This window comes from Eleutherodactylus coqui, chromosome 5, assembly GCF_035609145.1.
Source record: "Eleutherodactylus coqui strain aEleCoq1 chromosome 5, aEleCoq1.hap1, whole genome shotgun sequence".
Taxonomy (NCBI): Eukaryota; Metazoa; Chordata; class Amphibia; order Anura; family Eleutherodactylidae; genus Eleutherodactylus; species Eleutherodactylus coqui.
This window is the reverse complement of record NC_089841.1, coordinates 271,913,521-271,929,819: the sequence shown is the minus strand read 5'-3', so window position 1 is coordinate 271,929,819 and position 16,299 is coordinate 271,913,521. Positions and strand designations below refer to the sequence as shown.

Genomic DNA, 16,299 nt, shown 5'->3' with positions numbered 1-16,299 from the left:
AGAATTGTACGCAGTATTCCATGTGAGGTCTGACAAGTGCCTTATATAGTGGGAGGATAATGTTCTCGTCCTTCGCCCCTATACCTCTTTGGATATCTATCCAAAGTCATCTCAAGCTGAAGGTCCGCTTCCCATCTCCTCATAAACAAAAGTTTCTCCCCCGCCAGGGGTTGGTTTAGCATATTATATATATATATGAAAGCATTCCTTTCTGGGAAGGGTTTTTGGCGCATGTAGCTCCGAATGGTGTGGGCGAAAGTGGCATGGGGGTGGGTGCTGTAGTATGGATAAAGTGGAATATTTGACTAACTCTCATATATTCCTGAGTGGGCGGTTTAAATGTGGCAACAAATTGTTGTATGGTGTAAAGTTTTGATTGTGTGTAAAAATGTCGTAGGGTGGTTTTTTGATTACTTAGCCACCACTGAAAATGGGCTAGGTCTTGGCTTGGTGGAACCTGTGGGTTATGAAGTATTGGTAGCATGGGGGAAATCTTAGAGGAAAGATTGTACTTGAACCGGGCGCTTCTCCACAACAGGAGGGAGTAGTGTGACAGCGGGCTCATTTTTTGCAGCCCCTGGGGGAGTGGCCCCGAAGACCAAGTGAAATATGTTATATTGTGTGGATAGATACAGTTTTACTCTATCTCCAGCCATAAACGACCTACTACCCATTGGGCTATTTGGGCCGCCTCATAATATTTGATTATATTGGGCACTGGTAGACCTCCCAGCCTTTTATGGTAATGCATTGTTGTATGTTTAATTCTCGCTCTTTTATTTGCCCATATAGCATGTTGGAAGTTGCGTAAAGTGGCGAAGGGAATGGGTGTCGGTAGACATCGAAAGAGATAGAATATCCTTGGCAAAATAGTCATTTTTACTGCATTAATTCTCCCTATCCAGGCGAGTTGGGGTTTATCCCATTTCCGCAGGTCAGATCTTAGTCTCTTTATTAATTCTGGGTACTACCACTTATAGAAAGATTGTATTGAGGTAGTCCGTTTAATGCCTAAATATGAGATGTATTTTATACTGAAACCGAAAGTTTACGTTTATCAATTTTATTAAGGGTTCCGGGGTGTTGATAAAGGATATTTCAGATTTATCAACATTCACTCGGAGGTCCGAGAGCTGAGACCATATGTCTAGTGTGGACATTAGATTCGGCAATGATGTTAAGGGCTGGGAGAGGGTCAGTAGTAGGTCATCCGCAAATAGGGAACAATGAATACAAAATGAGCCTATCCAAATTCCTTTTATGTTGGGGTCAGAACGGATTGCTTCTGACAGTGGTTCAATCGCTAAAGCGAATAATGCTGGGGAGAGGGGGCAACCTTGTCTAGTACCTCTACTACTTGGTATGGGGGCTGCTTTGGTGGATGGTACTTTAACCCTTTCCAATCCAATTTGTATCCTGGTTTTCCTAGGGGGTTTACTCTTTTTCTGCTGTTATACAACGGCGCTATCTGCTGGCTAAAGCCAGTACTGCATGAGGCGACACGTTAGATAGGCACAGACAGCAGAGAGCCTGGCAATATACAGTAAGAGAACCCTGACGGACGTCTTCCAACATCGGAGCTGTACAGCCTTAAATCATGAGGTCTTCAGAGGTCAGACAGTGGATTGGAAAGTGTTAAGGTTTGCAGAGGGTGTCGAGTAGAGGGCTAGGAGGGCTGACAGATAGGGTCCCCTAATCCCGATGAGACGTAGGACTGAGAATAAGTAGCTCCAGGATAGTGTATCGAAAGCCTTCTCTAAGTCTAGTGCTAGGAGGGTCATTTGGGATTTTGAGGTGTTAACAAAATCTATAATGTTTAGGACCTTTCTTATATTGTCTGGAGCTTCTCTCGCTGGTATGAAACCCACTTGGTCCCTGTGCATCAGGGAGGGGAGAAGATAGTTCAGTCTGGTTGCTAGTATGGGGGTAAAAATCTTATAGTTCTGGTTCAATAGTGAGATAGGTCTATAGTTTTTCGGGGACAGGTTACCTTTGCCTTCTTTAGGAATCACTGTAAGTTGCGAGTCCAGAAATTCCTTCAGGGGTATTTCCCCATTCAAGAGTTTCTGGAACACTTTCTTTAGAGGTTGGACTAGTACGTCTTTGAATTTTTTGTAATATAGCGCGGTGAAGCCATCGGGGCCTGGGGCTGTTCCCATTTTAAGATTTTTAATGGTGTCTGAAATTTCTTCATCTGAAATATCGGTATTTAGGACTTCTCTTTGGGAATCAAAGAGGAAGGGGAGTTTTATGGTATCTAAGAAGGTGGCTCTGGGGTCGTGGGGTTGCCGTCTTGGGCTTACGCGGTGTAATCGTTTGGTTTAATACTGATTGTTCAGTCCTTCACTGGTATAACGAATGAACAATTTGTGAGCGAATGATTATCAGCCTGAATGAAGAGGCTACATGAGCCAACTTGGATATTGGTCACTCCTGCGTGTAAAAGACATAAAATCTCCAAATGAAGAGAGGAGCGACATTCCACAGCCTCAAAAGGAAAAAGCCTTTAATCTGTACAGACAAGTATTCTCCCGAGGTCAGAAGGCCCCTTCACGGTGATCGTTGGGGAGAATACATACATCACAGAAGGTGAAATATAAAAGCATAAAAACAATCACAGAACATGACCATATACTTACTGACTGAGGAGGGCAGAGAGCTGCATACTCTCACCATGCAGGTAGACTACCAATTGAGGGAGCCAATTGCACCTATGAGAGACACTGATGAGACAGCCACTCACACTGCCTCTTAGTATAGAGGGGGGTAGCTGCTTGGTGTATACTCCCACACAGAGTGGATACAAAGTGGCACACCTTCTGATACATGTGGTGCACCATGCAGACCAGCAACCTATTAATGACACCATAATAGTTCTGCGGGCTGCCCTGCACCTCAAACAGTGAACCACATTTTATTATCTATCATTCACATGCAGTGTGGCTTTAAAACTCCAGGGGCAGCCCAGGGTGGCAGTACCAATGTGGTTCACTGTTTGAAGTGAAGGGTAGCCCGAGGAACTATTATGGCGTCATTAATAGGTTGCTGGTCTGCGTGGTGCACTACATGTATCAGAATGGTCTGTCACTTTGTATCCACTCTGTGTGGGAGTATACACCAGCCAGCCCCCCCCCCCCCCCTCCTATATTAAGAGGCAGTGTGAGTGGCTGTCTCATCGGTGTCCCTCACAGGTGTAATTGGCTCCCTCATTTGGTGGTCTGCTACCTGCATGGTGAGAGGATGCAGCTATCTGCCCTCCTTAGTCAGTAAGTATATGGTCGTGTTCTGTGATTTTTTTGGGGAAGAATACAAGTTTAGCCATCGGAGAGAACCTACCATAGAAAGACTAGGAATCCCAACACTAAAGAGTGCGACACCAACCCCTCAGACCCTACGGTTGGTTCCAGATTGTCTTTTTTCGCCCATATCTCTGGGTCTTCAGCACATTCAGTTTGGCCATCATCTAGGAGTTCCCCTTCGCCCTCTGACAACATACATTGTCAATTCCAACAGGGATCCTCAAGTAACTGCTCTACTTCAAGAACTCCTCTAAAGGGTGTCCTGCACTTAATACCACCAGAAAGACATCTGATCTGCAGTCTTTTCCGTATTTCAGACTCCATTTTCAGGAAATACTTGTTGAAAGGGGAGGTCTCGCGAAAGCAAGTGGGTCTATACACTTCTGTATGGCCATATTAATGCACTTTGTAATGTACATTGTGCATTAATTATGAGCCATACAGAAGTTATTCACTTACCTGCTCCGTTGCTGGCGTCCTCGTCTCCATGGTTCCATCTAAATTCGCTGGCAGCTTGCTTTTTTAGACGCGCTTGCGCAGTCCGGTCTTCTCCTTTCAGCACGAGCCGCTTCAGTGTGCTCCCCGCTACAGCACTTCTGCGCATGCGCAGATGAGCTGTCACTGCTCGGGAGCGCGCTGGAGCAGCCATTCTGTACCATCCTCTGTTAGAGGAAGGTGCAGAAACTGGAGCTGCCCAGCGGAGAAGCCCAGCGCAGCCCAGCAGCCCCGAGAAGCCGCCCAGGTAAGTGATGGGTCAGGGGGTGATCTTCACTAACAGGTGAAGGTCCCGGGGCGGTAGCGCTGGGGGGGCCGGGGCGGTAGCGCTGGGGGGGCCGGGGCGGTAGCGCTGGGGGGGCCGGGGCGGTAGCGCTGGGGGGGCCGGGGCGGTAGCGCTGGGGGGGCCGGGGCGGTAGCGCTGGGGGGGCCGGGGGCTGCCCCGGTTACCTGCTGCCTGGCGGTGGGTGACTGGTCGGCCGTGTTCACTCCAGGGGTCCGGTCGGCGGCTGCGGGGCGTCGTGTTGTCATGGAGACACAGCTGGCAGCGTCTCGGGAGCGCGCACGTCGAGCTACAGCAAGCGACGGGAAAAAAGCTGGCGGCCATCTTGGGGAAACTTTTATAAGTTGCTGAAACGCTGGAACGGTAAGTACAAACCAGCTAGAAAAGTCATTTACAGGGGGGCTTAGTAATGTATGTTTAATTAGGGGGACTGGGCAAAAAAAAAAAATTTACTGCTTCCTCGAGACATCTCCTTTAAGACTGAAGTTCTGTATGGAGACTATGAAAGCTCCAGCGCAGAAGGCAGACCTTATGGCAAAGTTAGATTTAGAAGACGCCAACCTCAGTATTCCCACCCATGTGTACCACAGAACGTGAGAGTCGCCCTTCTCTAAGTCATGTGTTGCATCGTTAATTCATAGCTCTTCCCTTCGGCTTGCACTCCAGCACTACAAAATCACGGTATTGCTGGGAGAAAACGCAGCAATATAACGCAGATCGCCGATGTGTATCGCTGTGATTATCTTGTTACAATATGGAATCGCCCGTGTGGATGCGGCCTCATGCCGCTGTGCGCCGTAGAAACTCACTAAATACCCAGGATTTGGGCACTGCGAAAAAAAAAAAAAAAACACAACAGGTACAATTTATTAGTATTTTTATTTCAACAGAAGGAGCTTTAAACTGTGAACAAGAGGATTGGGGTCTCCAGTAGAGAGAAGGTGGAGTAAGTAGTGCCAGACAACTCCAGAGCATCAAATAGTCCAGATTACCCATTTGTGACCTTTCTATATTTGTAAGTAGCGCCCCCACCCTGCACTTTCTACCCATTATAGTTCCTCCACCAATAAGAATAGTGTTTGTTCTGATGGTGCCACCTTATTAACAAGCCGAGGGCACAGGGCATGCCACACTGCTCAGTCCTTTGCTCTGAAGGAACGCATCTTGCTTTGGGTCCCGACCAAGGAAGTTACATAGCATCTGCAAAGCATCTAGAGATCCCCCGGGCTTCAGGATGCAGTTTCTGTAGTCGGTGCCCACCTGGAAGGAAGTTGTAAGAAGTAGGAAACTTTAAAATCACCATTCACACAGAAAATTACCAACAGAACTTGGAATGTTAAAGGGAGGCGGTCGCCGGCTACAAGCCAGATTATGGTGCTGGACGGGTGGGTGTCCAGGAGGCTCTTTTATATAAATTACCCATCTCCCGCACGGTCAGCTCTGAAAGGTGGAATGCGGACCACGCAGCTGACTCAAAGCGGAGGGCTGTGCACTCACTCCCATAGAGATCAATAGGGGTGCGCACACAGCCTGGGACTGAGTCTGCAGCACGGTGCGAGTACCGACTTTTAGGGTTGACAGTGCGTATAAAAATACCTCCTCAGGCTGCTGCCCTACAAGCGCCATATAGTGGATATAAAAGTCTGCACACCCCTGTTAAAATGCAATGTTAGGTTAAAAAAAACAAACAATGAAGATTAGGGTTGTCCCGCGGCAGCAAGTGGGTCTATACACTTCTGTATGGCCATATTAATGCACTTTGTAATGTACATTGTGCATTAATTATGAGCCATACAGAAGTTATTCACTTACCTGTTCCGTTGCTGGCGTCCTCGTCTCCATGGATCCGACTAATTCTGATGTCTTCTTGCTTTTTTAGACGCGCTTGTGCTGTGCGGTCTTCTCCCCTTCTGCTCGGTCCAGGCACGAGCGGCGTTCTGGCTCCGCCCCTTCTACGCGTCATCGCGTAGCTCCGCCCCGTCACGTGTGCCGATTCCAGCCAATCAGGAGGCTGGAATCGGCAATGGACCGCACAGAGCCCACGGTGCACCATGGGAAAGGACCCGCGGTGCATCGTGGGTGAAGATCTCGGTGGCCATCTTGGTGAAGGAAGAAGAAGGAATACGTCGCAGAGCGGGGATTTGGGTAAGTAATATGTTTTTGTTTTTTTTTAACACATCCATTGGGGTTGTCCTGCGCGGAACAGGGGCCTATGGGAAAAAAAAAAAAAAAAAAACGTTTCGGCGCAGGACAACCCCTTTAATCGTTTGAGATTTCCACCAATCTGACCCGTTATCTGGACAATGCCATTGAAAAACGGACTGAAATTTTAGGGTGGAGAAATTGGAAAAAAAATGTTTGCATAAATATCCACACCCTAAAACTAATACTTTGTTGATGTACCCTTTGACGTCATGACGGCAGTCTTTAGGTAGGCGACAATTAGCATGGCACATCTTTGCCCGCTCCTCCTTGCACAAGTGCTGTAAACCTGTCAGGGGCTCCGGCTGGGCCACTCGCAGGCCTTCATCCTCCCCTGGTGAAGATGCTCTCTTGGCGATTTGTCCTTCTGCTTTGGGTTGCTGTTATGCTGCATAAAGCTCATCGTGAAGTTTAAACAGCTGCCGAACGGCGGCTGTGTATATCAATGGAGAGGGGCGGGGGAGCAAGAGGAGAGCAATCTCCTGCACTGCCCCTGCTGGCCGCTTCGTGAACCAGCCTGCTGTGCTAGCTCCCTGGAGGAGCACAAAGACACAGAGATGAGGGTCAGGCATTGTTTGCCCAACACTCGTCCAGTGTAAATGGGCCTTTAGAAGGGTCTTCCTTCTCTCCGCCCCCTGGCCCAGTAACGGTGCGCAGACCGAGTATGATGCTCATCGCTAGTTCCAGGTCCCCTTTAAAAGCATTTATGTTCATATGATGGCAAATGTAATTACAATCAAAACAGCAAATTACTTTATTAAAATGAAGTTTTCTGCTGCCACTAGGGGACTTTCTTACGTCTAACTTACTGTCCACTGCCTGTTGTCAAGTGATGCCCCTCTCTGGAGATAGCAAGACAGATTCCAGGGAGCAGGTCCCTGCAGTCAGCTGCACGCAGCTTGCTCACCATTTCTTTACAGTCACAGTCTTTACATAGTGCGCCCTGCTAGTAAGTCACGCCACTCCGCACAGCCTACCAGGTGCCCCCTCCTCTGTATAGGTCTCACTGTTGTACAGCGTGTGGGACCCCCATCATCCCCCGGCCCCTCAGCCTGCACGGTTGAGCTGAGCCACAATTCTATGATGCGTGGCTGTGCCACCAATGCTTTGCTCGTTCTCTCTGTGCCAAGTAACAGGAGGGCTTCAGACTGGGACTGGCATCCCATTAGACAAGGAATATGGTAAAGAGTAAGGAAGTACCAGCAGAGTGCTCAGAGAGGTACTGCCCCCAACGGATGGTAAGAGCAGGGGCATCAGACTATACTGGGATGTTGGAGGGCATGAAAGCTACAAGCTCATGTTTTACTGTGACGGGCACACGGAGGGCGCTCTCACGCGGCCGACAATAGATGCACAGATCTCGCATGAACATGAATGCCTTAGTTTTGAATAAGGTCATACCCAAGCGATCTGCTTTCCCGTAGCATGCCCCATCTTTGGGTTTTCCCTTGGAACGTCTTGCATCATGTTTTCAATGAGGCCAGTAAAGCATCGCGCGGCATGCGAGGTGCAGCTTTTCCCATTAAACACAATGGGAAACACTCCGCGGTCCTCCGCCGCGACTTCACCGTTAGATGCTAATGTAACATCTGTGTATGAAACAAGCCTCAGGCCGGACTCACACGACTGGGTTGGATTTTGCAGGCGAGAGGCCCGAAGTGGATTCCATCTGTAAGCCCCGCCCATGACCCGGCGTACGTCACTGTATTGCGGATGACCGCAGGCGGTCATGTACAGTTTGTTAGTTTGTATTTCCTGTGCCGTCGCTTAGCGATGATGTGGGTATCCACAAGCCATACACAATGTTAACGTTGATGTCAATGGAGGCCATCCGTGCGGATTCTGTGGTAAGATAGAGCAGGAAAAGGAAAATTCGGAAATGCATGCCTTTCAATACCTGGTAGAAAGTTCACACGTATGTCGATCGTGGAATTTAAATCCGATCGTGTGAGACGGGCCTTAAAATGTGCCAGATTCACAGCTAGATGGGAAATCTGACAAATTAAGACTAATGAAGCGCTCACTGCCTATTAGATGGTTTATTTTATGCCAAGATCTTTTTGCCGCCATTCAGGCCACACCCCCTTTTTTTTTTTAGCGGCATCGATAAAGGGGTCTAAAACAGTATTTGTGGTACAAAGCAAGGCACTCCCACCTTTTGGTTCTTAATTCCTTCTTGTTTGAACCGGGTGTAAAACATGTCCATGGAATAAACCTCACTCCACAAATATCCATAGTACTGGGCGTCATATCCTCCGGCGAGGTGGCCAAACGTGGCCGGCATATTTGTCCCTAGAAGCCATGGGCGATATAAAACAAGACATTAGCATAGTCCACATACATCCTGAAACAATTGTAAGGGCTCATGTCCACGGGCCGATGGGTAGAACTTTGCGGTGCCCCCCAGTGTTGTACCGGTCTGTTGGATGCCGGCAAAGACCGCGTAGTGCAGCGAGTGGACTGCGCAGAGTTAGGTATGAACCGCCGCCCATACACAATGCATAGGGCTCACGCTGCGTGGTATGCAGAGACAGCGTGCTGCGATCTCGTCCTCTCGCATATCTGCACGCTCATGTGAATGGATTAATGAAAGTCCATTGACTTCATGTCACGCGGCCGTGCATCGCATGTGTAACACACGGTGAACATGAGCCATAACACTACACACGCACATTACAATCTAAGTAAATACTTCTGTATCTTCCGGCGTATAAGATGAGCTTTTAACCCCGAAAAACCTGCTCTGCAGTCAAGCGTCGTCTTATACGCCGGGTATACAGTGTCCAAAAAAATTAAAAAAAAACGATACTCACCTCCCGCAGAGCTGCTGCAGGCTGTCGCTCCCTTGTGCACGCCGGCAGAGCATTGCTTTCTGCAAGCGGGGCTTCAATTCCTCACCTCCAGAAAGCTAATGCTCTGATTGGCTAATGCCAGACTAAGTTAGCCAAATCACAGCCATTCATGACGTCATTGAAAGTCTGGCGTTAGCCACTCACAGACAAAGTTAGCCAATCAGAGCATTAGCTTTCTGGAGGCGGGGCATTGAAGCCCCGCTTGCAGAAAGCCATGCTCTGCCAGTGTGCACTAGGGAGGGACAGACTGCAGCAGCGCCGGCGGTGGGAAGTTGACTCCCCCACCCACACTGTATTCCCAGCATATAAGACGAAAAGTCAGGGGTTTTCTTATACGCCCCATCGCCTTATATGCCAGAAAATACAGTACTTTACTGATTAGAAAATTGAGGGAACACAAATCTCACATCGGATCTCGATGAATAAAGGATTCAAGTGGGAAATCTTTACTGATCTAGGTTATGGAATTGGTTAAGAAAATGATGACGTATTAGCGGTTAACGAAAACAGAGATCTTCACCAACAGAGGCTGGACTCAAAGTCACCCAGAAAAATCAAATGCCAACTTAGCTGCCCTGTGCTGGGCTGTGAGCATGGGTGCCCTCATGGAGTCTGTATGGCAGGTTGGTCAGAAACATGCAGCCCAGTAGCCCGCTGGAGGGTATTCTGTAGGGCACTGGCCATGCTCCCCCCCCCCCCCCCCCCCGTTCCTCCGCACACACAGGAGCAGACATCGGTCCTGATGCTGGGTGATTCCCTCTCTATGTAACGGCCGTGTCCTGGTATCGGCTCCATGCTCTTGGGACTTTGCTGGGAGACACAGCAAACCTCCTCGCTCCGGCATATATGGATGTGCCATCTTGGAGGAGCAGGACTACCTGTGCCACCCCTGGTTGGGCTGCAGGTAGCACCTCGTGTACGAGTAGTGGCAAGGACACCAACGCAAAGCAGAGCTACAGAGGAATCAGGGAGGAAAAGGAGACTGTAAGGGCTCATGCCCACAGCCATATACGTACACACTACAGCCCATATGTTCTGTCGGCAGAGACCACGTATGGGCCGAGCATGGCACTGTGCATTACCACGAATCTGCAGTCACGGGCGTGCCAAGTGTGATTTTATTTTTGCACTTCCCCGCTCTGAACTGCACTTTGCGTTTTCCCATTGATCTGTAAGAAGTGCTGCTGGAAGCAGGCTGTAGATTTCCCACTGATCTGTGTTAACGCAGTAGGTGGCCGCGGCTTTCATCTGCGCCTCACCTGGAGTTGCTGGGACTCCGAGGATCTCCGCACACAGCCTGCTGTACTCCTCCACGGGGTCCACGTTGCTCTGGGTGTGAAGAACTTGGTCTACTTTGGCGAGAACGATCTGCCTAAGATTCAGGAGGCCTGCAAGGTAACAAACACCAGAAAGTCAGAAGCCGACTAGGAGATAAAACAGTCTTGAACTATCAGGGGGGCAGCAGGAAGTACCAGTCCTGAAGGACTGCCCAGTATGCCCAGTATAGACCAGTAGTATCAGCATGTGCAGATTATAAACTACAGATGTAGGGAGGCTTCAGTAGGGAGAGGCAGCGGGGAGGTCATACATTGTGGATTTTGCACATTTCACCCATTTTCATTAGAGATCTGGCTCTGGCGGATGCATTGTGGATCGTTCGCTTCCATAGAGATTAATGGAGCTGAGAGTTCTTCTCCGCACATGGCATCCGCAAATCAAATCCGCATATGTTAATGGAAGAGCGGACGCCCCATGCTTCCCTATGGAAGCACAGGGCACAAATCATATCCACCCGTGGACATTGGGCCCTACTGTATTAATTAGTGTTCACAATGTTGATGACTAAATCAAAGCCGTTGCGTACCATTTCCCCGGCACATGGCGGCCAGCGTCAGTGGTGATTTGCACAGGAGGTAAATAAAGTGTTGGGCCAGCTTTATACATACACATGACGTGCAGAGGAGCGACGGCTGCCCCAGAGCCCCCTCATACATCTACAAGCGAGCGGTTGAGATTGGCTGCTGCAGTCATGTGACATCACATCCTGTTATCAGCGGGAACTGGGATAAGGGCAATTGTTATTTTATATATGTCGTCTACCCCGGGGCACGCTGTACCAGCTTGGACTTTCTCACATCTTGCTTTGAATCTGTCAAGTAAGCCATCTCCACTGCTCAGTGTCAGTCATATTGGACGTCGCCAACAGTGAGCAGTGGGGAATAGAGACAAGACAAGCTGCAGTATAGTAATGTCCTCGGGTCAGCGAAGCAAAGGGTTTTTTAACTTCATTTTTTAATAACTTTTTTATTAATAGCCCCCACAGAGGACTTGAACTTGCAATCGCTCTGGCAGTAAAATGTAATACTGCAGAAGCGATCGGAAGTTTATTACAACTGCGGTCCAACACTCTTTCTACCAGGCCACGTTACCGGCAATTGCAGTGCTGGGAGCCCTCAGAAGCTCTTGGGTCGCCATCGTAAACTATTGTGGGCACACTTTAGACTCCTGAACTTTGATCAGGGGGTTTAAATGCAGTTGTCAGAATTGACAGCAGCATTTAAAGGGTTAACAGCTAGTGTCAGTGTTCATGTTGATCAGGGTTGTTGCCGGCTGTAAAAAAACGGCCAACGCTTGCATTGTACAGAGCGAGATTGGCTCTAAATTCTCCTCTATGCAGACCCCGAACACAGCGGACATACCCGTGCCACTAAGGTGTTGCGGTTGTCCAGGAGTTTTACTTTTGAGGATCTACCTTCAAGACATGTCAATAGTGGATGGGGGAGGGTCTCACGCTCCGTATCCCCACCAGGCGGTGCAGACAGCGATGGAAGCAGACAGTGCTGTCAACATTACACTCAATGGGAGCGGTGCTGCACCACCAGACCGCCGCAGTATGAAGAGCGCTATCAGCACAAACGGTGGGCCTGGCAATCACCGGGGATCTCCAGCAGTGGTCGAAGTCTGTAAAAGGCCCGGACAACCCCATAAACAGAACCTTTGCTAAAAAGTGTTGCCATATTCAAGAAAGCTCTTGGAAGAGAACAGATTCTGTCTAGTTTCTTTTAGCAAGATGGAACTGGTCATACGAGGAGTGTGACAGCCAATGTAGGAGCTTTGTACGCAGTATTTCAGTTCGCTGTGCGGTCAGTGTGTAAGGAATTGGCGAAGTTATGGCTGATCCTACAGAGAAGCTTTAAGATGTGGGTGCGATAGCTTGTGGACAAAAGCAATCATCTATGTTAATGCTGTCACCATCTCCTCACACCCCCCTGGCCAGACAAGTGAGCAATGATACCTGTGTTCGCCAGCCGTGATTTTATGATCTTCTCCAAGGTGTCGTCTGGAATGGGACTTCCCGTCTTGTAGTGTCTTGACATTCTCTGTAGAGATTCCCTCTCCCACACCCAGTTCTCCAGCATCTGGGAGGGGGCTTCAACAAAATCCCTTTCGACATGTGTTCCACTGAACATTGCGAAGTCTGCCTGTGGCAGAAAAAGGACTTTTCAACATGCAGTTCGAAAGGCTTGTACATGTTGAAGAAACTGGATATGGCGACACCTACCTCCGCACAGATCTGATGCATCACATGGCCAAACTCATGGAAGTACGTCTCCACTTCATCATGCTGCAGGAGGGACGGGGCGTCCCCAGTGGGCTTTGTGAAGTTGGCAACCATTGCAGCAACAGATTTCTGTCTGCAACCATCTGGTAGGAGGCATCCAGGTTGTAACCCAAAGCAAGCCGCATGGGAATATTTCCCTTCCCTATGGAAAAAATGGATTATACCCACCTGATAATCAGGTTTCCAGGAGTCTCCACGACAGCACCAATTGAGATTGCCTCCTCCTGATAGGACAGGAACACACTGAGAGGTTAAAAGCTCCCTCCCTTCCCCACTTTCCTCAGTGGATTCTAACAAATTGCCGGGGTAGGAGCTCAACTTAAATTTCTTCCCTTAACCGGGGTTTTTTTGTTGATTATAAAATTATATTATATATTTATTTATTTTTTATATTATATTCTATAGTTTCTTTTCTATCCATTTAGGGGGGGGGGAGGTACGGGTGCTGTCGTGGAGACTCCTGGAAACCTGATTATCAGGTAGGTATAATCCATTTTCCCCCCAGTCGTCTCCACGACAGCACCAATTGAGACGTACCAACTAAAGTTTATTAGGGTGGGATTGCTGCCGAGAGGACTTTGCGGCCGAAGGCCATGTCCTCGTCCTGCTGCACTTTTACCCTATAGTGTTTAATGAACGTGTGGGGTTTCTTCCAGACTGCGGCTTTGCATATCTGCTCGACCGAAGCTGAGCTATGTTCGGCCCATGAGGATGCTACTGCCCTTGTAGAATGGGCTTTAAGACCTAAGGGGATTTCCTTCCCGAGGGCCTTATAGGACTCTGATGGCCAGGCGGATCCACCTGGCTATGGAGCTTTTTGCCGCTTTGTTCCCTTTATTTGGGCCACTGAACTGGATGAACAGGTTGTCGTCCCGTCTCCAGTGGCTTGTCGCCTCTATGTAGCCTAGGACTGCTCTCCTGACGTCCAGGCAGCTTAGGGTTTTTTCTTCCTCGTTTTTTGGTTTGCTAAAAAATGAGGGAATTATTACGTCCTGGGACCTATGAAAATGTGATACCACCTTTGGCATGAAGGCAGGGTCCGTTTTAAATACTAATTTGGAATCCGAGATTTTTAGAAATGGGTGGCGAATGGACAAAGCCTGAAGCTCGCTAACCCTCCTCGCAGACGTGATGGCTACTAGAAAAACGGTCTTGATCGTAAGCATTTTTAATCGGTAGTGCTTCGATCGGCTCGAATGGTTCTGCTGGCATGGCCCTTAGAACCCAATTAAGGTTCCAGTCTGGAACAAGGTTTATGGGTCTAGGTCGTAATCTAGCTGCTGCTGTCAGGAACCTGTTGACCCATCTATTGTCCGCGAACTTTGTGTCGCATATGGGGCTAAGGGCTGCGACCTGGACCTTCAGGGTACTTGGCGAGAGGCCCATCTGTAGGCCCTCCTGCAAGAATTCTAAGATCAAAGGGATGTCCCGGATAGAATCCCCGCGATCCCTTCCCTGTCTCCATGAGGAGAACCTTCTCCAAACCTTCTGGTAGATAAGGTGGGTCGTCTTTTTTCTGCTGGACATTAACGTTTCTACTACTCTCTCTGAGAATCCCTTCCCCCTTAGTGAGGATTCCTCAAGAGCCATGCTGTTAAGTGGAGTCTGTCTAAGCCCGGGTGGTTCAGTGGCCCCTGTAATAGCAGATCTGTCCAGGTAGGGAAGGTGACTGGGTCCTGGACACTCAATGTTGTCAGAAGACCGAACCAACTTCTTTTGGGCCAGAAGGGGGTCACCAGGATTAGTGTGCATACCTGGGTCCTGAAATGTTGTAAGACCCTGGGGATCAGCGGTATCGGAGGAAACGCGTACACTAGCCCCTTTCCCCAGTCCTGGCCTAGGGCGTCTATTGCTATAGGACGATCTCCTGGCCGGAGGGAAAAGAAATTGCCTACTTTGGCGTTCTCCCTGGTTGCAAATAGGTCCAATTGTGGGGACCCCCACCGGTTGGTGAGGATTCTGAATGCCTCCAGGGAAAGAGACCATTCTCCTGGGTCTATCTGCCTCCTGCTGAGGAAGTCCGCTTTTTGGTTTAGCGTCCCCTTGAAGTGTGTTGCCGTGATCGAAAGGATCCGGCCCTCTGCCCAGTGGAAGATTTTCTGCGAAATGTTTTGCAGGGCAGGAGACCTTGTGCCCCCCTGGTGCCGAATATGGGCGACCGTATCTTTATATGCTGGTTCCGTAGTGAGTTTCCTAACTGCTGTAGGACCCGCCATACGGCCTGTAGCTCTCTGTAATTGGAGGATTGTTCCTTTATCCTTTGGGACCACGGGCCCTGAAAGAACTGGTTCCCCACATGCGCTCCCCATCCCCAGGCGCTTGCGTCCGTTGTGATGTGCGTGGCTGGGTTTTGTAGCCAATGAACCCCTTCCTGCAGGTTCGCTGGGGATGTCCACCAACGCAGGGATGTTTTCACTGTGTTTGGGATATACATTTTTGTCCCTAGCGAGGACTGCTTTTTGTCCCATGCGGATAGGACGGAGGCCTGTAGAGCTCTGGTGTGAGCCTGGGCCCATGCTACTCCGGGAATGCATGACGTTAGGCTTCCCAGGAGAGACATGGCTTCCCGAATTGTGCATGATCGTTTCTGTAGGAAGGATCTGACCAGCCTTTGTATTTTTTCCTCGGGCAGGCAGGAGCATTGTAATTCTGAGTTGAGCGTTATGCCCAAAAACGTCTTCTTCCTGTCAGGGTCTAAGCTGGATTTTTCTCAGTTTATGATCCATCCTAGAGACTGGAGGAGTTCTAGCACTATCTCTAGGTGCTTTGTTAGTAGTTCCCTGGACTCTGCTATTATTAAAATGTCGTCCAGGTAGGGTATTATTAGGATCGACTTTTTTCTCAGGTAGGCGGCTACCTCTGCCATAATTTTGGTAAAAATTCTGGGTGCTGAGATCCCGAAAGGCAGGCATCTGAATTGGTGGTGCTCTATTCCTTTGCCCATATCCACTGCGAACCTTAGGTATCTTTGGGACCCCTCGTGGATCGGTACGTGGAAATAAGCGTCCTTCAGATCGATGGACGCCATGTAGGCCCCTTTGGGAATAAACTTTATCGTTGAAGAGATGGACTCCATTTTGAATTTTCTGTACTTGACGCAGGTGTTCAGAGGTTTCAGATTCACTATCATCCGCTGTTTCCCGCAGGGTTTTCTTACTAGGAAGAGCCTGGAATAATGGCCCTGGGTTTCCTCGTTTTGCGGTACGGGAGATATTGCGTTTAGATGTTGCAGGTCCCGAACGCTTTGCCTTAGTAAGTGTAACTGTCACCCTGAGCCTCCTGTGATGATGAATTTCCTTCTGGGGAGGGACACCAGTTCTATCCGGTATCCCTGCTGTAGGATCTTTGGGATCCATGGGCCTTCGCAAATTGCGGCCCATTGGTCCACAAAGTTCCCCAGCCTTGCCCCTACGGAGCTGGCATCAGGGTCTCTGCTTGGGCTCCCCCTGGTGGGGATTAAAGAGGATATTTCTCCCTCTGCCCCCCTTGGGGTAACTCCAGCGGCCTGTCTTGCCCTTGCCTCGGTAGGCCTCGGGCTGTTGCCCT

At 49.2% G+C, this 16,299-nt stretch overlaps 1 protein-coding gene across 1 annotated transcript in view; it reads right to left on the bottom strand.

The window, feature by feature from the left end:
* Positions 1-4,937: 4,937 nt before the first annotated feature.
* Positions 4,938-16,299, bottom strand: part of THOP1 (thimet oligopeptidase 1) — a 44,338-nt gene continuing 32,976 nt past the window's right edge. Inside the window, exons 9-13 of the mRNA XM_066604691.1 lie at positions 12,694-12,895; positions 12,427-12,613; positions 10,391-10,519; positions 8,435-8,571; positions 4,938-5,337 (exon numbers count right to left, since the gene is read on the bottom strand). Of these exons, the coding sequence (XP_066460788.1) occupies positions 5,179-5,337; positions 8,435-8,571; positions 10,391-10,519; positions 12,427-12,613; positions 12,694-12,895 (814 nt within the window). The 3' untranslated portion in view covers positions 4,938-5,178. The remainder of the gene's footprint in view (positions 5,338-8,434; positions 8,572-10,390; positions 10,520-12,426; positions 12,614-12,693; positions 12,896-16,299) is intronic.